The sequence below is a fragment of the Scylla paramamosain genome, chromosome 22 (genome assembly GCF_035594125.1).
Source record: "Scylla paramamosain isolate STU-SP2022 chromosome 22, ASM3559412v1, whole genome shotgun sequence".
Classification (NCBI taxonomy): Eukaryota; Metazoa; Arthropoda; class Malacostraca; order Decapoda; family Portunidae; genus Scylla; species Scylla paramamosain.
Window position 1 is genome coordinate 13,352,430 of NC_087172.1, and position 18,901 is coordinate 13,371,330.

Consider the following 18,901-nt stretch of genomic DNA (forward strand, 5'->3'; position numbering starts at 1 on the left):
CCAAGCAGTGTGTCAGGCTGTCAGTTCAGAGCCAGCTGGTGTCTCTACAGTGGTCAGACTCTTGGCACACAAGATACAGTCCCCACAGGAACGAGAGGCTCTTCAGGCACTCTCAGTAAGTCTTGTTATGAAAACAGATGAGACCTACAGATATGTTAAGAATACCGAGAAATATGGGAAAAGTGAAAGAGAATGTTGTGAGTAAAGATTATAGAATAAAAACAGCTGATGTAAGGGAAATGTTCAGGTGGCTGTGCAAGCAGAAGAAATAATTAATTTGGTGTCGAGGATTATAAAAGTTAAAGGAGTAAGCAATATTAGCTAGTGTTCTTGAAAGTGCAGGGCAGTGGTGTGGGCATCTACCTATCTATATACTTGACCAGCAATCCCATATGTGATGGCCCAGACAAGGCACCAGACATTCACACACGCACACATCGCCCCATCATAACTCAGTTATAAAAAGTATGAGCAGGAGTAATTTTTTCCAGTAATACTTCAACTGCAACCTTCCTCAGTGTTTTCTCCCACCACTACATACCATTTACTAATCTTACACAGTATAACAGATCTTCCTTACATTGTAGGTTCTTCAAGCATGTGTAAACAACTGTGGTTCTACCTTCCATAATGAAATTGGCAAGTTTAAGTTCTTGAATGAAATGATCAAGTTGGTGTCTCCTAAATACTTGGGGAACCACACCCACCCAGCAGTGAAGGAGCGAGTGGTGGAGCTCCTATATAGCTGGACACTTGACCTCAAGGGGGAGACTAAAATACTTGAGGCTTACAACATGCTGAAGAAACAGGGCATTGTGAAGGTGAGGCAGAGAGAGAGAGAGAGAGAGAGAGAGAGAGAGAGAGAGAGAGAGAGAGAGAGAGAGAGAGAGAGAGAGAGAGAGAGTGTTTGCTGTAAATGTTGAATCTAATGGCTCACAGTAAATATTAATAATGATTATGATATCAAGTTGAAATTTTACTGAAAAACAAACATCTTGCAGGAAGATCCAAGGTACCTTGGTGCTCCCAGTATTCCAGAGCCACGGCCAAGGGCAAATGCTGTCTTTGAGGATGAGGAGAAGTCTCGCATGCTCCAAAAATTATTACGAAGCCGGAATCCTGAAGACCTCCAGAAGGCCAATGCCCTCATCAAGTCCATGGTGAAGGAGGAGGAGCGGCGGATGGAGCGCTCCAGCAGGCGTATTGTGGAGGTGTGGTCTTCATGCTTGTCTCTACCTTTTCATGTTTTACAGCTTACAGAATGTTGTGGAAAGACAGTTCTCCCATGAAATTTAAAGAGTGGCTCAGTTAGTGTCTCAGAAACTTGCATGATATTATTCATAGTTCATTTACATCTGAATATACTCAGTCTGTTTCCTCTTTTATCACTGCCGGTGTGTAAAAGAATATTTTTCCAACAGGTTGAGACTGCATTAAACAATGTACGTGTCCTGGATGAGATGCTGTCACGTCATCAGGAGAGTCCAGCATCCCAACCTGACCTTGACCTCATGATGGAACTCCACTCCTCTTGTGCATCCCTACGTGCCAACTTGTACCGACTGGTCTCTGAGATGGATGATAAGGATGAGGGCATTGGTAGGTAGACATACTGGAGATTTACCTGGAGGAATGAAAGGAACATTACTTGAGTGCCCTTTGTTTCTTTCATCTCTGTACTCACCATGGATTGTGAGAGGGTTGATGCATCAGGTTATAGTGGGAGATGCTTAATTCATCCACAGTTTTCATATAGAGATTTAACTCCTTTTCAATTTGGCATGTTATTTTTCCCCTTCAATATAAAAAATGCACTTACAGATAATGTACTGATTAAATAGGCTAAGGTATAGTAGATAAATCAAATTTGCTGGATGTGATGTGATGGTAGAATTTATTGTAACTGCAATTGTCCTTCATATTAATTTTAATTTTCTATGTACCTAACAATTTGAGATTATTCATATCACTAAACAGTTACATAATCAAGTAATTTTTTTCACCAGGCGACTTGTTGAAGGCCAATGATGAGTTGTCACGAGTGATGGGACGCTATAAGCTGGTTGTGGAAGGCACCAGAATAGAGACTTCTGCCAGTGACTCCAGCAGCACTCCCACTTCCACCACAAGCCCTGCAGCCAATGGACAAGTCTCCTCACATGATGATGGGGAGATTCTCCTTGACTTGTCCACCCCTGAAGAAGTCCCAGGCAGCCAAGTTTCCACAACTATAGTCAATAAAGATCTGGAAGAAATAGGTAAGTTGACAATAGTGTAAGTGAATGAGGGAGATGACTGTGAAAAAACATATTAGTCTGCAGCTCTCATTAACCTTGTTACATCTCAACTTCATCTGTATATCTCTCTGACCTCTAGAAGGTATCTATCATATTCACATTTATTCCTGGGTACTGTAAGAGTGTTTCATTTCTCTGCTACCCTATTTTGTGAATTAATTCAAGTTTTATCTGTGTTATTTGATGAGACCACTGTAACTCTTTTGTATTTTCAGGACTTGATAGCATAACTTTGGCCCCAGTGAACAAGGAATCCAATGAAAGCACCAACTCTCTCTTGGAGGACCTTGGGAGCATCTTTCCAAGTGGCTCTACTTCTCCTCTGCCCCTCAGCACCCCCCTGTCGGGCCTCATGGCCCCAACCCTTGTCCCTCAAACCTCAGCTAAGGTGGCAGGTAAGTATCTATTTCATGGTTTCATTCTTTTCACTTTCTCTTAAACTCAAAATAAGATGTTTAGAAGAAAGAATTTGACAGATACTGGCCAGCAAACTCTTTTACAATTCTTTTAGAAGTAGGTATTATGAAATTTTATAGAATTCAGAATATTAAGTAAGGTAGGGAAGGAAGTAGAAATACTTGAAAACAAAATGAATATTAATGCTGGTGAATTTTCTTTTCCAGACGCAAAGACAGAGACTGAAATCAAGGGGCGATCAGACCCTTTAGGAGAACTGGGGGAGTTTGGTTCAAACCTCATCAAGCAGAGTCTTCCCCCAAACACTCCAGTCCAGGTGCATTTTAAGCCTCCAGAGAAACTTAGCATGAATCAGATGAAGCAACAACAACAGCAGTTACAGCAAAGCAGCATGGGTGCCCCAGCAGCACCAACGATCACCCCCAGTGTGGCAAGCCTTGCTGCCCCAGCCACACCTGCCACCAGCACAACCACAGCAGGTGCATCAGGGACAGGTTTGGATGGTTTGATGAGCCTGGACTTGCTGAGTGGGGGAGACCTTAGCTGTGATAACCCCCCACCCACCACCACCACCACAGTAACTGCCACTACCACCAGTACTGTCAACACTGCAGCTTCACTGTTGGATGACAGGCCTTTTCTGGATGGGCCCAGTGAAAACATGATGGGCTCTCTGTTGCCTAGTGTGAAGCCAGAAGCTCAAAACAATGTAAAAAGTACTGGAGAGACAAAACCAAAAGTGACTGAAGAAAAGAGTAAAAGTTCAGCCTCAAATCCTCAGTTTATGGAGGTGAAGCCAATGACTGACCTCAAGGTGACACTTGACAGCATCAAGCCGGGTGAGTAGGATCTCTCTCTCTCTCTCTCTCTCTCTCTCTCTCTCTCTCTCTCTCTCTCTCTCAACTGCCAGGATTTTACTTCATAATAAGAACTCTGTGTATTGAACATTCATACTACAGTTGTACTCTAATGAAACAAAATTTTTCGTATTCATATCTAATTCATAAAAGTTATACTTAAGAACTATACTTGTCAGAATGTAATATGTAATAGGTATAAAACATGCAAGGATTTTTATGCCCACATTTTTCACTGTACCCTCAGGAAAACAAGGCTCGGTAACAGTTTTGGACAGCAATGATGTATCTGTGATATTACACTTCACCGAGAACCAGCCCAGGGAGGATGTGGCAGTGGTTGTGGCCTCAGTGATGTCTCGCAACAGTCAGCCCATCACCAACTATGTGCTGCAGGCTGTGGTTCCCAAGGTGAGAGGGATGTGTGAATTGTACTGGCAGATCACATCACCAGTTTGCATCAGTAACAAGAGTCTTTGCTTAGTCTGAGGGTATCAAGATTTGTGAAGGAAAGGAGTATTCTTTTCTAGCTTCAAGTATTTTCTGAGGTGGGTGTGGTGTATATTAGTAATTTTCTTCTTGCTCTTGATTCCCATTTTTATAGTTTTGACTTGGTGATTGGTTCTGAGTTCTGAGTCAGTGCTTTTCTCTTGCATACTTTATCATACATAAGAGAAACAGAGTTAAAGAAATCATCTGCATTTATTAATATAATAGTGTGAAATATTTTACCTTATCTACTATATTTGAAATAAAGACCACAATTGTTATCCTCATTACTTCCTGGTATAGAAAGATAATAATGGAAGTATTATTGCAGGGTTGTAAGGTGCGGTTACAAGCTCCCTCCTCCACCAGTCTAGCAGCATACAGCCCATTCCTACCCCCTCCTGCTATAACACAAATTATGCTCATTGCTAATCCAAACAAAGTAAGTTTTATTTAGAACAAAAGAAGATAAACTAAGAATCACAAGGAACAGTGTCATATTCAGGTCACTTTGAAATCTTTGTAAGTTAATATAATAGTAATTAATCTGTATTTTCCTTGCAGCTGAATGTGTCACTGAAGGTGATGCTAAGCTACACCTTAGAAGACGACCCAGTCACTGAGATGGGGGAGGTGGAGAGTCTGCCTCTGTGAGTGTTGCTGGATGTCACCACCAGCCATTGTGCTTCTCCTTCAGCTTACTCTGCCACTCCCTCAGGTTTCTAAGGGTTTTAGTGATTGTCAGATAAAGCTTTGCTGAAGCCTCCAAAATTACTGTTATTTTAAACATTAGTGTTATATTTTGCCTGTAAAATATACAAATTCAAAATATATATCATCATCATCATCATCATCTCCATTATCATTGTCATCACTGTCATAATTATCATCATCATAATTAATGTCATTTCACGTACTGAGCAAGATGGGCTGTCCGGGAAAATCTTAAGAAATCAACATCCCCCCAAAAATAAAAGAAAGATCTAATGACAAAGGCTACATTGTTCCATAGACGCCATTCAGTGACAGGCTTTCTATGCTACATTCCATGCATCCACACAGCCACATGTAAATTCACTGGACCATCTTGACACACCAAGCTCCAAGCATGGCATCTATTGAGTCCCTGCACTTTTCTAATCCTTTGGCTGCTAATGACAGTAACCATAAACTGTTGTACTGGGCAGAAATAAAGTAAGGCTCTAAAAGATATGAACCCCATCTTCCCTTTGTACTGTCAAGAGGTGTCTTTCGGAACTACTAGACTTGCACCACAAATTTTCATAAGGCACACCAGTTAGAGGATTCAAATTGAAGATCTTACATTAAAAGATTTAAAATTTACTTACTGTATCACAAAGAAAACATGAAATATTTTATTATTCTGTTACTGGAGTCCAGTGTTTGGGTCACCACATGTGTTGTTCTGAACCCATAGTGATAAAAAAAAAAAAAAAGAGAGAAAGAAAAAGCTTAGGAAGAAAGACAAAGATAGTGAAAAGAAGAGTTCAGATGCAAATGAGGAAATGGTCTTTGGTAATTATCTAAAATATCCCTATTACTATTATTAACATACAAAATAGTGTGCTATAGTGAACAGGAGGCAGAAGTGAATGGTGATGGAAGTGAAGGACTGATATAATAGGATCTTGACTAGAAGGATGGTGAGCAAGAACCTCATACCTTGTCACATGCATGTACTGCACCTCTATTGTGATAGGAAGAGGTCAGTACAAACAGAAATACGTATGCCAGCTTCCAGACACTAATTAACCCAACTTTCATAAAACAAACCATGCCATCACTTGTGTAAATAGCAGACCAGTCACCAGTGATGTTATGTCTGTATATCAAAGGTCATTCTAACCCTTATGGTGCAAGAAATGCTTATGAGGACCACATGCATAAACAAAATGTATAATATCCAAATGTCATTATTTTATTTATTCACAAAAAAATAAATGAGCTTATGAAATCCACCTCAAGCTTTCAGTCTCTTGTTCTGCCCCTTCACCCCTTTATCATTCACAGCTTACTCCTGTTTAGCTAAAACACTTATATTTGTTCATGTGTGAAATTCACATAGGTGCATAAATTCCGTCCACCAACATCTGCTAAAAAGAATGCCCATGTATATACTGATGATAAACCAAGGGGCAAGATATCAAACACCACTTGGCTTGCCCTGTTTTATCACAGTCAAGCATGAGATGCATTCTAAATTAGCTTAATACTCAATTCAAGGGAGTACTGCTGGTCATGGAGTAAGCAAGTAACAAATGGGATCTCTTGAAGCTGTAGTAGTGTTATATATGGTAAATGGTCTACTTTGGTTCTGTATATGATTCAAGGTAGTGGAAAATCTGGTTGTTACACACACACACACACACACACACACACACTGTTGGAGATTTCTGTACTCATGCAAATGAAGATTGAAAGCTGAATCTACCTTGTGTTACATTTATTGATATTATATAAAGTAGGTACCCTAAGTGTTCCAGATAAATACTGGAGTGACTGATGAAGCAACCACTAGCTGAGTAGAGCTTCCCAATGAGGAAATGGGAATTTGCCAAAAATACTCCAGTGTAACAATTGACAGGTCTCTTATATGCTCCTTGGGTGTATGGATGAAGACTGAAAGTTACAACATGAAGCATGGTTGGGATTATCTCCCATGGCAGCCAATTAAAAGCTGTAGCCAGATTCATGCTACACTAATCAATTAGTTGGTGACCTGCTGTGGTGGTGGTGGCAATACTCCTGCCTTTAGTGGAAAGACTGAGGAATAGACAAAAGTATGCGGGAAGTAAATTATTCATGTCTTTTCTCGTAACACTTACACCAGGTGGGGGCAAACTGTTCTCATCTCACCACATGTTTGCCACCATATCAGGTCATCCATCCAACTTCTATTCACTACCATACAATTTAGGCCACTGTCTCCAGGTAGTCATGCTGAAATGGAAGCCCATCCAATCTTGGTTATTCTACATGTCATTTCTCTCGGGCTGGACTTCATTCAGACTTAAGAGCAAGGAGCACGTAAAAACGCAGTGGTGTTTGTAAGCAGTCTTAGCAACTCCACCATTGCAGCCCTGATTTCTGTTGTCAGTTTGTAGGTGTGTGGGAACCAGTCACATTTCTCCAACACATTATTTGTTTCACAACTCAAGAGCTTTGCCATACGAGTCAGTTTTGGGGAATTCATTATCCTAATTCATATATTAAAACAAAAAATATGCTGAATTTAAAATAGTTGAATGGAGTGCAGTACTGAACCAAACAATATATTCACCTTTCATTGAGTGTACTAATATATGTTACAGATGGTGCAAGATTGAGTAGCATCATATACTAGACAGTGGCTTTTCATCATGTGGCTTGATTTTCACAACATAAAAATTAGGCTGGTCATTTTCAGCCAATTTACCATAATGCTTTGTGCCATCATGTCTATGAAGCTCACAGAGAAGAGCTACATGACTCTCAGCCAGGAATAGGAGACAGGTAAGGAAAAATGTGATGCTGGTGTTGAGAAGAAATAATACAATATCCTATGACATCAGTGAGTTAAGAGAAAGGAAAGACTCCAGTCAGTGTGTTTGTTTAGGAGATCAGTGATGGATGAGGCAAATCGTGTTCACAAGCCTGCCAGGATCATAAAGGAACACTCACTGAATGTCACATGTCAGAGAAGATGTGCCAGGTGTCAGTCTGTTCTATAGTTTCATTCATTATATATGCAAAAAGATTAGGGAAGGCTATACTAAAACATTGATCTCAAATTTTCTACCTTAAATTTTGGGATACCTTTATTAGCATTGATCTTAGACAAATTTCTTTTATTTCAGAAAATGTAGAATTATCCTGATTTATTTTTATCATACTTTGAGATGCATTTTCACTATTTAATAACTGTCCAAATGCTGCTGTTGATATGTTTTCTTGAATATTCTTTTGAATCTCATTAGTTACACTGTATTTACACTGTATTGGATAGTACTGGATATAGTGTGTGGTGGTGCTATAAGCCACCCACAGTGCAAGTTAAGAATCCTTTAGCCAGAATATAAATGTTCAGGTTTTGAGAGCTGATGTAATCTATTACTTATCCATATTTTCACACCAGTATGGCAAAAAAAACAGTACGGTAATATTCTCTATTCCATCCCATGTGAAGAGAGACAGCCAAGACAAAATGCCATTGTTATACACACACAAGCATTCCCTCACAGCTCTGTAATATTATCAGAAATATCAAAATAAATGTATCATATATTTCCTGTTTGTAGAGTGCTGCATTTACCATACTGTACTGAACTAAACTGTAAAAGTCACCTGCAGGTTGTACAAGTGTGTGCCTGTTTTCCCTTCCAGTAACCAGTCCTTGTCTCCAAGAGAGGTTACTGATAAGCATACAGATGCATCTCCTTAATTTTCCCTTCACTCATATTGAGCAAACTTCATACAAGGGAACCTTGTCTTAAGACATCCAAGAACCAGGCTGCCTTTGTATTCTGGCCCTGAGCATTTCAATAAAGAATTCTTAACTTGTTAATACAGAATTAAAATTTTGAGTTTTTTTCTCTTTGTTTTAGTATTGGGTATTAAATGTACAGACTGATTATTGGTTTATAAATATTTCAAATTGCTGATTACTTCATATGACAAGCAGAGGACTGCCAAGGGTGGATGGCCAGTACATTCAAACACCAAAGCTTCATATTAGGAGTGCCTCCACATTAGCAGTATTAAAACTGCATATCTCTAAATACTGCATTATATAATATATCATTTGATTTTATTATGGGTTGGCGCATATCTCTGCAGATCATACAATAACCTTCAAGCATAAGTTGTGGTTGCAGCAATTCTAAGGAAAAGAAATTGTACCATCACCCTTCTCCAACTGATTGTAACCTTATATTTCTTGATAGACAGGAATGTTACAAAAAGGATAATGCCAGATTAACATGACATATTCATTGTGTGAAAAATGTCAGGAAAATTTGTAAAATCACAAGCATTTAGTCTTTATAGCTTTGCCAGGGTTTTGTAGAGCAGATTAGACCTCATTCTATATCACTTTGTTTCTTCACTGCTAGAAAGCTCTAATATGACATTGTCTTAGCAATGTCATCACCACCACTAGCAATCACATGTTGCTGTCCTTGGTCTGGGATGTTGTCTTAATGCCAAGGAAGAATGAGGTACTAAAATCTCTTTTGTCCCTGTAGACAGTTACTAGGATGCTCATAGTTGATACTGCCTATATATGAAATAAGGTCTATGAAATGGCTGTGGCTTTCTTAGCTTTCTATATAGAGTGTAAAGTGTGTGATGGGAGTTGTCTAAGGACTTAGAGAGAAAGGATGCTTTTTTTTTTTCAGGAATATTCTAGTTTATATGGGATTAATTCTGAACAAGTATTTCCTGTAATGCACTAATATACAAACCAAAGCTAGAGTTAATGATTTTGTTTTTAACGTTTTAGAAAATATGATACTGGTCATGCAACTCCCATTTGTGAACTACATTCCATGAAGTGTATGGGTTAATCTAAAAAAAAGAAAAGGCTCGAGAAACATAACCAAATAGATATCCTGGAACTGTCTTTATGTCTGTTTTATGTGTAATGTTATGAATGAGTGACTTGAATAATAAGCATACGGCTTTATGTATAGAAAAAACACTGGACACTTTAATAAAATACAACAAAATCAGTTTTAAAAGTTGCTAGATTACATATTATTCATTCATTACCACTTTAAATGGTTATAGATATTGAAATAAAACACACGAAAATCCATTTCTGTTAGGAAGAAAATGGAAATGTTATAAAAGTATACAACACTGTTCTTCAGTGCTGTTAGTATTTATAAATAATGCATAGTGATAACATATGCCTTCCTCAAAATGTGTAGCTAAGGTGTTATGGAGTTCATTTGACTCAGGCAAAGTTATATCTTTATAAGCATATACACAACACTGCACATTTGTTTTATTAGCTAAATATTTATATAAAACATGTCAATGAATTCTCTAAATGGTGCCAGACAGATGTGAATATTTACATCAATCATAATAGTTAATCATAATGTATCAGTTGTTGTTATTGGATGTTACCAGCAGAGAAACAAATACATGTGTGTGCAGTCCAGAAGAAAATACCTTGGTGAGGAGATCTGAAGGCAATCAGAGTAACTATTAGGTAAGGTTCCAGAAACATCAGAAGGGTCAGTACACTGAGACTAGTGTGTTTTGTGAACACTTATTATTAATATTATTATAATTATTATTATTATTATTGTTATGTGAAGATGCTTATAAAACAACTGTAAGATAAAAAAAACAATAAATTACACACTGACTGTGATTTTTAAATATCCAAGATACACAATACTTCACTACAACCCAGGGATAGCTTCAAGCATGCAGGAAGGGCAGGAGGGATAAGCTGCTTTTGACTAGTTTCAGACAAAACCTTTGACTAACTTCAGATATAATCCACGCATTAAAATCTATTCCTACAAATCTATCCACAGTACCCTCTCAAGTTTCGTGCTTGCTTTCTTCCAAGGGGAAGCATTAAACTTGAGGATTGCAAAATTTAGATAGCATGAGACTCAGGAGGGTACTATACCCATCTACTTGTCTAACTGAGATAACAATAGAGTGGTGAAGGCACCTCTTGGTTCACAGAGATCATACATTTAGGCTGCCATCCCATGTGGAGTACTTTTATGTGACTGCCACAACAACAACTACAGCTTCCTCTTCCTCAGTCATGCTGCCTGAGTTAGAGGAGCCCACCAGATGAATGAACCATGAAAGACAGAGAAATATGGTTACAGTGTTTGCATGACTAAGTAAAGCACCTTTGTCAGACTCCTGCTTTAAAGTTGTGTCGTCACTCGTGACTCAGTGATTTTCACCACCTATCTGATTATGTTAATTTTGAGTTAATCTTATCACAAACACAGTGGATTTCTCAATCTCCTTTGAAATAAAAAAATAATAAATTAGCATGTTTGTCCACAATACAGCATGAAACTAAGTGCCAGTGGGTTGTTATTATGACATAATTTCAGTTTTAATAAAACTAATGAATGCATGAATTAAGAAAGTATACAGATGAAGTGATCCTAATGTTTATCATCAATTTTGTGTTGGAGTTTCCATGTAAATGTAAACACCAACTGAACAACAGCCGACAGAAAAAGACAGGATGACTTTCAGGAGAGAAGAGCCCAGCTCTCATCATTGCATTTGAGGAAATACCTTATCATTTAACAATAGTACCTCTGCGTGGACTTTTCTTGGCAGCATTCTTGATGCTCCTGACACTGCCTGAGCGGCCAAAGGATGCTCGCAGCTTAGCATTGTCAGAGATGAGGTCTGAGCTTTCCCCTGGCTTCCAGCGGTCACTCAGTGTCTTCAGGAAATCCACTGCAGACTTGTCCTGTGTGCGGGTCATGAGTGCCTCCAAAGGTTTGTATGCTGCACAGAGAAAGGCACCTCTTGAAATATTCATATAATCAAAAGTGAGAGGATTCAAACAGCTTTCCTTATGCGCCTTTTCCATTCTCGAGGGCTCCTCAGAGTTAGCATTTCCTTGAGCATCTCATCCATTATAACAATAAAACTGACCAACCTACAACAAACCACAGACCATGTAGATACTGCCTTGGTTTTCTCATAAAGAAAAATTTCTGATGAGCTTTGTCACCAGTCTTGTTTTGCATATAATATAGAATTGCAGCCAAAAGTTATTTTATCATCTACTGCTTCACACTAATTGATACTAAAATTATTTAAGCAAAACAGTGAAATAAAAGTATTAATCAAAAAAAATTAATTGTGCAGATAAATTAACATATCATGTAGCAATTCATTAAGCATGACAAAAACTCACATTTGAAGTCCCAAGGTCGAGTAAGTGGTAGGCGCAGATGAGGAATATTGAACATCTCAGCCTCAGAGACAGTTGGCAGCTCGGAGAGAGGCAGAATGGTCTCATCATGCACAATGGAGCTGCTCAAGAGGCGTGGAGAGCGAACCTGCAGCGTCAGCACACCACCTGCCTCCTTACAATCATCCGTCACTCCAGGACTGAGAAGGAACATATTGCTTTAGTCTTAGCATTCCACACAATGCATTCTGTTGTATGGTAAAAAAGGGAATTCTTCTTTCTTGTTGATTCTATTTTTGAGAAGCTAACATCAAGGATTAGCATGCCAATCCTTGACTCACATTTACTTTGGCTGATATGAACTCTGTCCAGATCAGTCACACCTAGCCATCCTTCACTAAGCAGATTTTTTTGGCAAAACAAGGGAAGATAAAGTGTTTTGTTTTCAAAACTAGCAGGAGCACCATTTTTTGTTCAGGAAATTTCATGAAAAATGAACTCCTACTCACAATACTAAGACCTCATCAAAGACAGCAGGATCCCCTTTGGCAAGGTGTGTCTTTAGGGGCTCCACTGCAGGGAACCACTGGAAGGGCTCCAGCCGAACCTTGACCAGTGAGGTGGCTGGCGGTGAGCCTGGAGCCTGCACCACATGGACCCGCAGGCCGTCCGTGGTGAACATTGCCTGCCATGTGTCATCATAGGAACAACATTAATGCTCAATGTGTCTTAAGCAAAATGAGTTACTTTTAGACCTTATTTGCTTCCCCCTTCTATCACAGTGACTTATTTGCTTCTCCAAGTATCACAGTGACTTATTTGCTTTTCCTTCTACCACAGTGGCTTATTTGCTTCTCCCTTCTATCACAGTAACTTATTTACACTCTCTAAGTGACTCACATTGAAAACAAGAACTCTCCCAGTTGAGGAGTCCTCCTTCTGCTGGTCTTGGTACCGTATTTGGTAAAACTGCGACATGAGCTCAGCTGAAGTGGCACCTAACAGCCGTAATTCTGCTTGTATTGAGTCATACTCTGCAAAAGCAAGCATTGGCATATTATGATCATATTCTGCTTGAGTAGTGCTGATATGAATAATGATGTTGAGGATGATGAACATATTTTGCATGTCACCATGAAAAATCAGATCTGGATGTTTTGCTGAAAAATCTGCTAAAATCTAGAGCTTATTTTTAATATTTGAAACAAAATTTATCATCAGTAGCAGAGAAGAACCTCATGAAACACATCCTCAGAGGAAAAGAAATAAGAAATGATAAATAGTTATAGTCTAATGTCCAAGTATTTAAAAGGAACCATGTAGCAGACGCCTGGAAAACTGCTGGCAAAACTTGTACATACTCTGGGTGACTTCTTCAAGCAAAGTGAGGCCAATGCCTTCTTTGTCAGTAAGGAAATCATGACCACTCTCCATGATGGCTCTCAGCTGCCGCAAGTCCTCACGATTATCACCCTGCAACACAACAATATTTATACAAGTGAACATTTTGTACTACAGTTCTATTGAAAACCATGATTCACACTTTAAAAGTCACTATGCCTGATGTACCACAGCAATGCTATAACCTGCACATAGAAGGCCTTGAGCTGCTCCACGTGATCCACCAGTCGGTACCACAGCTGGTGGAGCAGTGGCTCAGCGAAGTAGAGTATGTCCTGCACTGGCTGTATTGCTTCCTCCAGTGTTTTGACAATGTGTTCTGTGTCACCTTCCCTCACTGCCCTCGTCACCAACTTCTCAAAGTTTGGGAGACACTGGTTCAAAATTGAAGATGAAAAGAAACTGAATAATAAGATTGGCAAGAATCTTCATCAAATTTTGTTTCTATAAATTTTCAGACAAACTTTTCACCTTTATGCATAGAAAGTTCTAAGGTTTATAGGGAAAAGATATGCTTTATGACACTTGATTTCCCCATTCTGCAATAGGAATGTTTTTCAGAATATAAATCAATTCCACAATTCAAATCTAATTCAACTTTCTCTTTTTATCCTTTTTTTTTTTTCTATCTCATTTGAAGTATAAATGGTTAGGTGTTTTCTCTTTTAATTTCAAGTGGCAGGTGTGGATTAGAGCAGAAAGACTCACTTGTCGCAGGAGAGCCTCTGCAGAGTCCTCCACATGCTCTGGCAGGTGCGTGATGCGGTCCTGCAGCTGATGTGCCACTTCCTGAGCCTCCCCCGCCAGCTCCACCAGATGCTGCAGGTGCTTCCGTACTTCATCACACACATGCTCCACATTCCTCACCACCACACACACCTGAGGACACCAGGGAGATATTGAGATGTGTGGAAGTGAACCAAGTGTAGAATGTCTGTCAGCTCCACGAGGCAACTGCTGCATTTGGTGTGAATGGAAGAAAGGTGACAGTAAAATGCCCACAATATACTGGCATTTCAAGTTTACATCTCTTGATTATACAATAAAATGTTTCCCTTGTGTATAGGTTGGTGGCATCTAAGGAAGAACAGAATACAGGAATCCAATTCAGTTCAAATCTACTTGATGTAAAACTTAGGGAAATTTAAAAAATGTCCAATATATTTCTATTTCTATAGTTTCCTTAAAATATTTTTTACACATGCTCTCTTTCTGGCCTCACTTCACACATCTTGGTATACTTTGTATTTGCTATTACTTAATAAATGCTTTACTTCACTGTTTTTACAGTATGAAAAAATGCCTCAAAATAAAATTTAAAGATGAATAATTGTTCCCCAATACCATATTGTTAAACTGAATCATTACTTTACAAATTTGATTTTCCATAAAACAATAAATTAGACCTGTTTCAGCTCTCTCATTGCAATCATGAATTTCACAAATAAATACTTTAGATTACATATTTGTCAACATTTGAATGCCATTTACCAGCATGAAATACTGGCCTCTGTGGGGATGTTGTTGCCTTGTGTTGCAATGCTGACATAGGCATGGGTCACCTCCTCAGCATACTGGGCTGCCAGCTCCATCAACTGCTGTCCCATTGCCTGCAGGGTGGTTGGCCCTGGAACCACACCCCCCGGCCACTGCACACCACACATGCGTTTCATCATCTGTCACCCAACAAATGCACTGAGTAAGCTGCCAAACTCTGAAACAGACTCTCTTTACCTAAAGTTTTCCTGAGACTTGAACATTTATGAAAGATATGGCCATCTCCAATACTTAGCTTTTTAACATTTCTTTGAAAATGAGACATAGATGTTTTTTTCCTTTTTCATATTAGAAATGAACTACTAGAAATGTATACCAGTGTACACCTATAAGGATATGAAATTTAGCACTCACCGCCTTCATGAGGTCAGCCACCCCCATAGCAGACTGGCTGTAGCCCTGTGTGTGGTCAACAGCCTCAAACTGGTCCTCCTGAATGTCCTTGTGGAACTCCTGCAGTGCAAGGTGCTTGCTGAGTACCAGCCAATGGTACATCACCACTGAGAAGGCGTCCCGATATGCCGGCAGGATGAGATGCTGAGGCAGCCGACTGTCGATTCCAATTCTGCAGGAAGACCAAAGCTAGGAAGACAAAGCTCTTGGTCGTCTGTTTCTGCTTATTTTTCTCACAGGAACTTTCTGCAGCTCTCAGTACCTTCCCACAAAAGCAACATATCTAAATAAAAAATACAAATTACAATGAATAGAAGCACTAACTTGTTGATACTGCTGAGGTTAGTGATGAGCACCCAGGTGGCCTGAGCAGCGGCTGCCAGGTCCTTGGGTCCCACGTAGGGCACGGAGCCGTCCACGTCAAACTTGAGCATGGGGTTGAGGAGGTGAGCCGCTGCCTTCAGCATCCGGGGCAGCACCAGGTACATGTAGTCTACTGAGAGCTCCCTGTTGAAGAAATAGTAATAGTGGTGGAAGTAATAAAAGTAGTAGTAGCATGCTGGCTCAGTGCAGAGAGTCTATACATACCTATCTCTCCATCTGTCTATCCATCTATGCACAAATCATGGGCCTGTATTCAGGAATGCTTGCTTTCCCATCATGACTATTTTCAAACACCACAGAAATGAGTAGCTGAGTTCTCAAGGCTGTTTCTCCTTTTAATAATGCAGAAAGCTTGTTGATTTGTTACTGGAACCATGAAAACAATTTTAAAAGTGCTTGTAGCTACAAGTAGAGCATTCTGAAAGTAGTAGAGGTGCAGCCTAAAGTGTTTCAGAATATGGTCCATGGTCTTACAGTATAAAGATTAGCTGGTAAGCATGAAAGGAGATGAAGAGGAAGTCCAGGACAGGCTTGGCGAGTATGCTGGCTTGGCAAAGAGTCTTGCTACACTGTCTACCTATACTCCCCTTATCTATCCATTTAAAATACACAATGGTCTTACAGCATAAAGATTGGCTGGTAAGTATGGAAGGAGATGAAGAGAAAGTCCAGGACAGGCTTGGTGAGTATGCTGGCTCGGCGAAGAGAGTCTTGCCACACTACCCAGGCTCTGACATCGCTAGTGGTGGCAGTGGTTACATCCCTTGCATCATTCTCTCCTCCAGACACCTCCTGCTTTAGTTTCTCCTTGCTTAGTGCCTCTACCCTGAGAGAAGGTCCTTTGAATTAGTTATACAGGTGAATGCGTATGTTAGGTAAAGTTGCCCAAGTATTGATGCCATAGTCTATACAGTGAGTTTCACAGCTTTAAACTGAGTAGAAATTGATACAAAAGGGAGAGAGAGAGAGAGAGAGAGAGAGAGAGAGAGAGAGAGAGAGAGAGAGAGAGAGAGAGAGAGAGAGAGAGAGAGAGAGAGAGAGAGAGAGAGAGAGAGAGAGAGAGAGAGAGAGAGAGAGAGAGAGAGAGAGAGAGAGAGAGAGAGAGAGAGCAACATACAACACACACCAGGTATCAGCATGTTTGACAAGAACATCCTGAAGAAGGTCAGAGATTGCGTTATGGCCCTGTAGTGCTGCCTCTCGCTCAAACAGTATCCGCAGCTCATAACAATTCTCCACTGTGTTGAAGCACCTATGAGGGACAAGAGAAGAGTGAGGAGGTACCAATAACACCTCAATATTAGGTAATTATCTCTTATAATGTGCATTTTTCATCTTTAATCCCTGACTGGTAATATGCTTCAAGCTTCACAAAAAGCAGGTTTAGTGTACAATATTAAAAGACTGACTGAGAACAAAAGGAGTGATCAAGAGATTCAAATCTTTTAGAGCTTAAAATTTCATATTGCTTGATAAATTGTCTAGGTTACCAAAATCAAATAACACGTCATACTCTGACACATGCTAAAGTTCTCTTAATTCAAAATGCCCCATTCCAAAATGCAAAAGCTTACCTGAGGAAGTCTTCCAGTCTGGCCAGCTCAAGCATTCCGTCTCTTCTGGGGAATGAGGAATGCAACATCTCAAATTCATCTGACAGAACCTTCCTTACCCAGGTGACCAAGGCAATGCTCAGCTGACGCTTCTGTGTTGGGGAAGGAAATGGACAGCAACTCAAGGATGTGCTGAGGAGGGACTGATGGCATGAGTAATTAGTGAATAGAATGGGTGTGACGTGACTATGTGAAGATGTGCTAAAGTGGAACTGATGGCATGAGTAATAAATAAACAGTCTGGGTGTGATGCGAAGGTGTGAAGATTTGCTGAGGAGGAATTGACAGCATGACTGCTAAGTAAATAGTGTGGATGTAATGTGGCAGTGTGAAGATTTGCTGAAGAGGAACTGATGGCATGAGTAATAAGTAAACAGTCTGAATACGATGTGACCAAGTGCAATACCCTGTGGCTTTAGGGCTGAGATGATTCAAGGCAAGCAACTGTAGCATAGACAAGACACCATAATACAAAGATCTGCAATAGTAACTAGGTTTATTTTTTTGCAGCAAGACATTCATGGCTAACCAAATCCACTTATGATGTCTTGGTCTGATGAGAAACATGTCAATATTCATTGCCTAGCCACTCCCTCTCATGAATCAATGCTGTCATGTTTCTACCTTATACTTATCAACATGCAATGGATGTTGGAAGTGAGATGTAGCAATAGGGATCATGCATAACACCGCCTCATACCCTTCACATCAAATCTTCAGTTTTTATGGCATTCTTAAAGAGGACACTAAAATTTCACATCCTGAGTAACAAAGTCACAAAGCGTGCCTGAGCAGTGACATAAATACCAACCTCCAGTGTGTCTTGGTGGCCTAAATTTCTCTGTTTCTAAGGAATTATCAAAAGAGAGATTAGAATTTCATATCTTGGGTCAGAACCAAAAGTGTACCTGAGCAGTGAGAAAAGTGCCCCCTCTAGGTGTGTCTTGATACCCTAAATTTTGTTTTTATGGCATTCCTGAAAGGGACATTAGAACTTCTGTTTCTTTTCCATTCCTAAAGGGCACATTAAAATTTCATATCCTGAGTCAAGCCCACAAAGTGTACCTGAGCAGTGAGGTAAACGCCTGCCTCCAGGTGTGTCTTGACAGCCCGCAGGAGAGGCAGTAGGATGCCTGGGTCGCCAGACTTCACCTCCGCCATGACCAGCCACTTGGCAAGGCACTTGTGCTTCTCAGACATCCGTGAAAAGAAGGTCAACTGCTCCAGAAGGATGTCACCTGCTGGACCCACTTCCCCACGGTAGCCTGCCAGACTGCCACGCTGGGGAGGACCAGAATGTTATTGTTAAGAGAAACACAAACTGACTGTCACAATGGAGAAGTGCAGGCTGAATGCTACAATGGAAGGAATGCTAATTAATTAAGATCCTGTGTGTAACCTGCAGTGTGCACAGGATCCTTATGTGTGTGATCTCACTTCCAATAAACTATACCTTATCTCTGTTTCTAACAAGCTCTAGTGGAAATGATTGGGAGTTTCTTTAAGGTGTTTTCAGAATTTCAATGAGAGTTTAACAAAGATGCTGCACTATCAATGGGGAAAAAAACCCAGTTA

The 18,901-nt window shown here is 39.9% G+C and overlaps 2 protein-coding genes across 7 annotated transcripts in view; one reads left to right on the forward strand and one right to left on the reverse strand.

Annotated features, from left to right (window-relative positions):
* The window catches only part of LOC135111587 (ADP-ribosylation factor-binding protein GGA2-like), a 15,263-nt gene extending 4,825 nt beyond the window's left edge, over window positions 1-10,438 (forward strand). For both annotated transcript variants that reach the window (XM_064025043.1, XM_064025042.1), the window contains exons 2-11: window positions 1-115; window positions 588-821; window positions 1,002-1,211; window positions 1,422-1,599; window positions 2,007-2,258; window positions 2,513-2,692; window positions 2,921-3,553; window positions 3,819-3,982; window positions 4,392-4,502; window positions 4,625-10,438. The exon at window positions 1-115 is cut by the window's left edge and continues 46 nt beyond it. In XM_064025043.1, coding sequence (XP_063881113.1) covers window positions 663-821; window positions 1,002-1,211; window positions 1,422-1,599; window positions 2,007-2,258; window positions 2,513-2,692; window positions 2,921-3,553; window positions 3,819-3,982; window positions 4,392-4,502; window positions 4,625-4,714 — 1,977 coding nt within the window. In that variant the 5' untranslated portion in view covers window positions 1-115; window positions 588-662 and the 3' untranslated portion in view covers window positions 4,715-10,438. The remainder of the gene's footprint in view (window positions 116-587; window positions 822-1,001; window positions 1,212-1,421; window positions 1,600-2,006; window positions 2,259-2,512; window positions 2,693-2,920; window positions 3,554-3,818; window positions 3,983-4,391; window positions 4,503-4,624) is intronic.
* LOC135111586 (uncharacterized) overlaps window positions 1,878-18,901 on the reverse strand; it is a 29,414-nt gene continuing 12,390 nt past the window's right edge. For 3 of the 5 annotated variants that reach the window (XM_064025036.1, XM_064025037.1, XM_064025039.1), the window contains exons 10-23: window positions 18,392-18,607; window positions 17,288-17,418; window positions 16,840-16,965; window positions 16,336-16,539; window positions 15,654-15,836; window positions 15,291-15,501; window positions 14,888-15,055; window positions 14,088-14,258; window positions 13,565-13,753; window positions 13,340-13,451; window positions 12,879-13,012; window positions 12,488-12,663; window positions 11,982-12,178; window positions 9,725-11,566 (exon numbers count right to left, since the gene is read on the reverse strand). In XM_064025036.1, coding sequence (XP_063881106.1) covers window positions 11,352-11,566; window positions 11,982-12,178; window positions 12,488-12,663; window positions 12,879-13,012; window positions 13,340-13,451; window positions 13,565-13,753; window positions 14,088-14,258; window positions 14,888-15,055; window positions 15,291-15,501; window positions 15,654-15,836; window positions 16,336-16,539; window positions 16,840-16,965; window positions 17,288-17,418; window positions 18,392-18,607 — 2,433 coding nt within the window. In that variant the 3' untranslated portion in view covers window positions 9,725-11,351. Of the gene's footprint in view, window positions 2,246-4,624; window positions 4,783-9,724; window positions 11,567-11,981; window positions 12,179-12,487; window positions 12,664-12,878; window positions 13,013-13,339; window positions 13,452-13,564; window positions 13,754-14,087; window positions 14,259-14,887; window positions 15,056-15,290; window positions 15,502-15,653; window positions 15,837-16,335; window positions 16,540-16,839; window positions 16,966-17,287; window positions 17,419-18,391; window positions 18,608-18,901 lie in introns of those variants that run through there. The other 2 variants (XM_064025040.1, XM_064025041.1) reach the window with 2 other exon arrangements.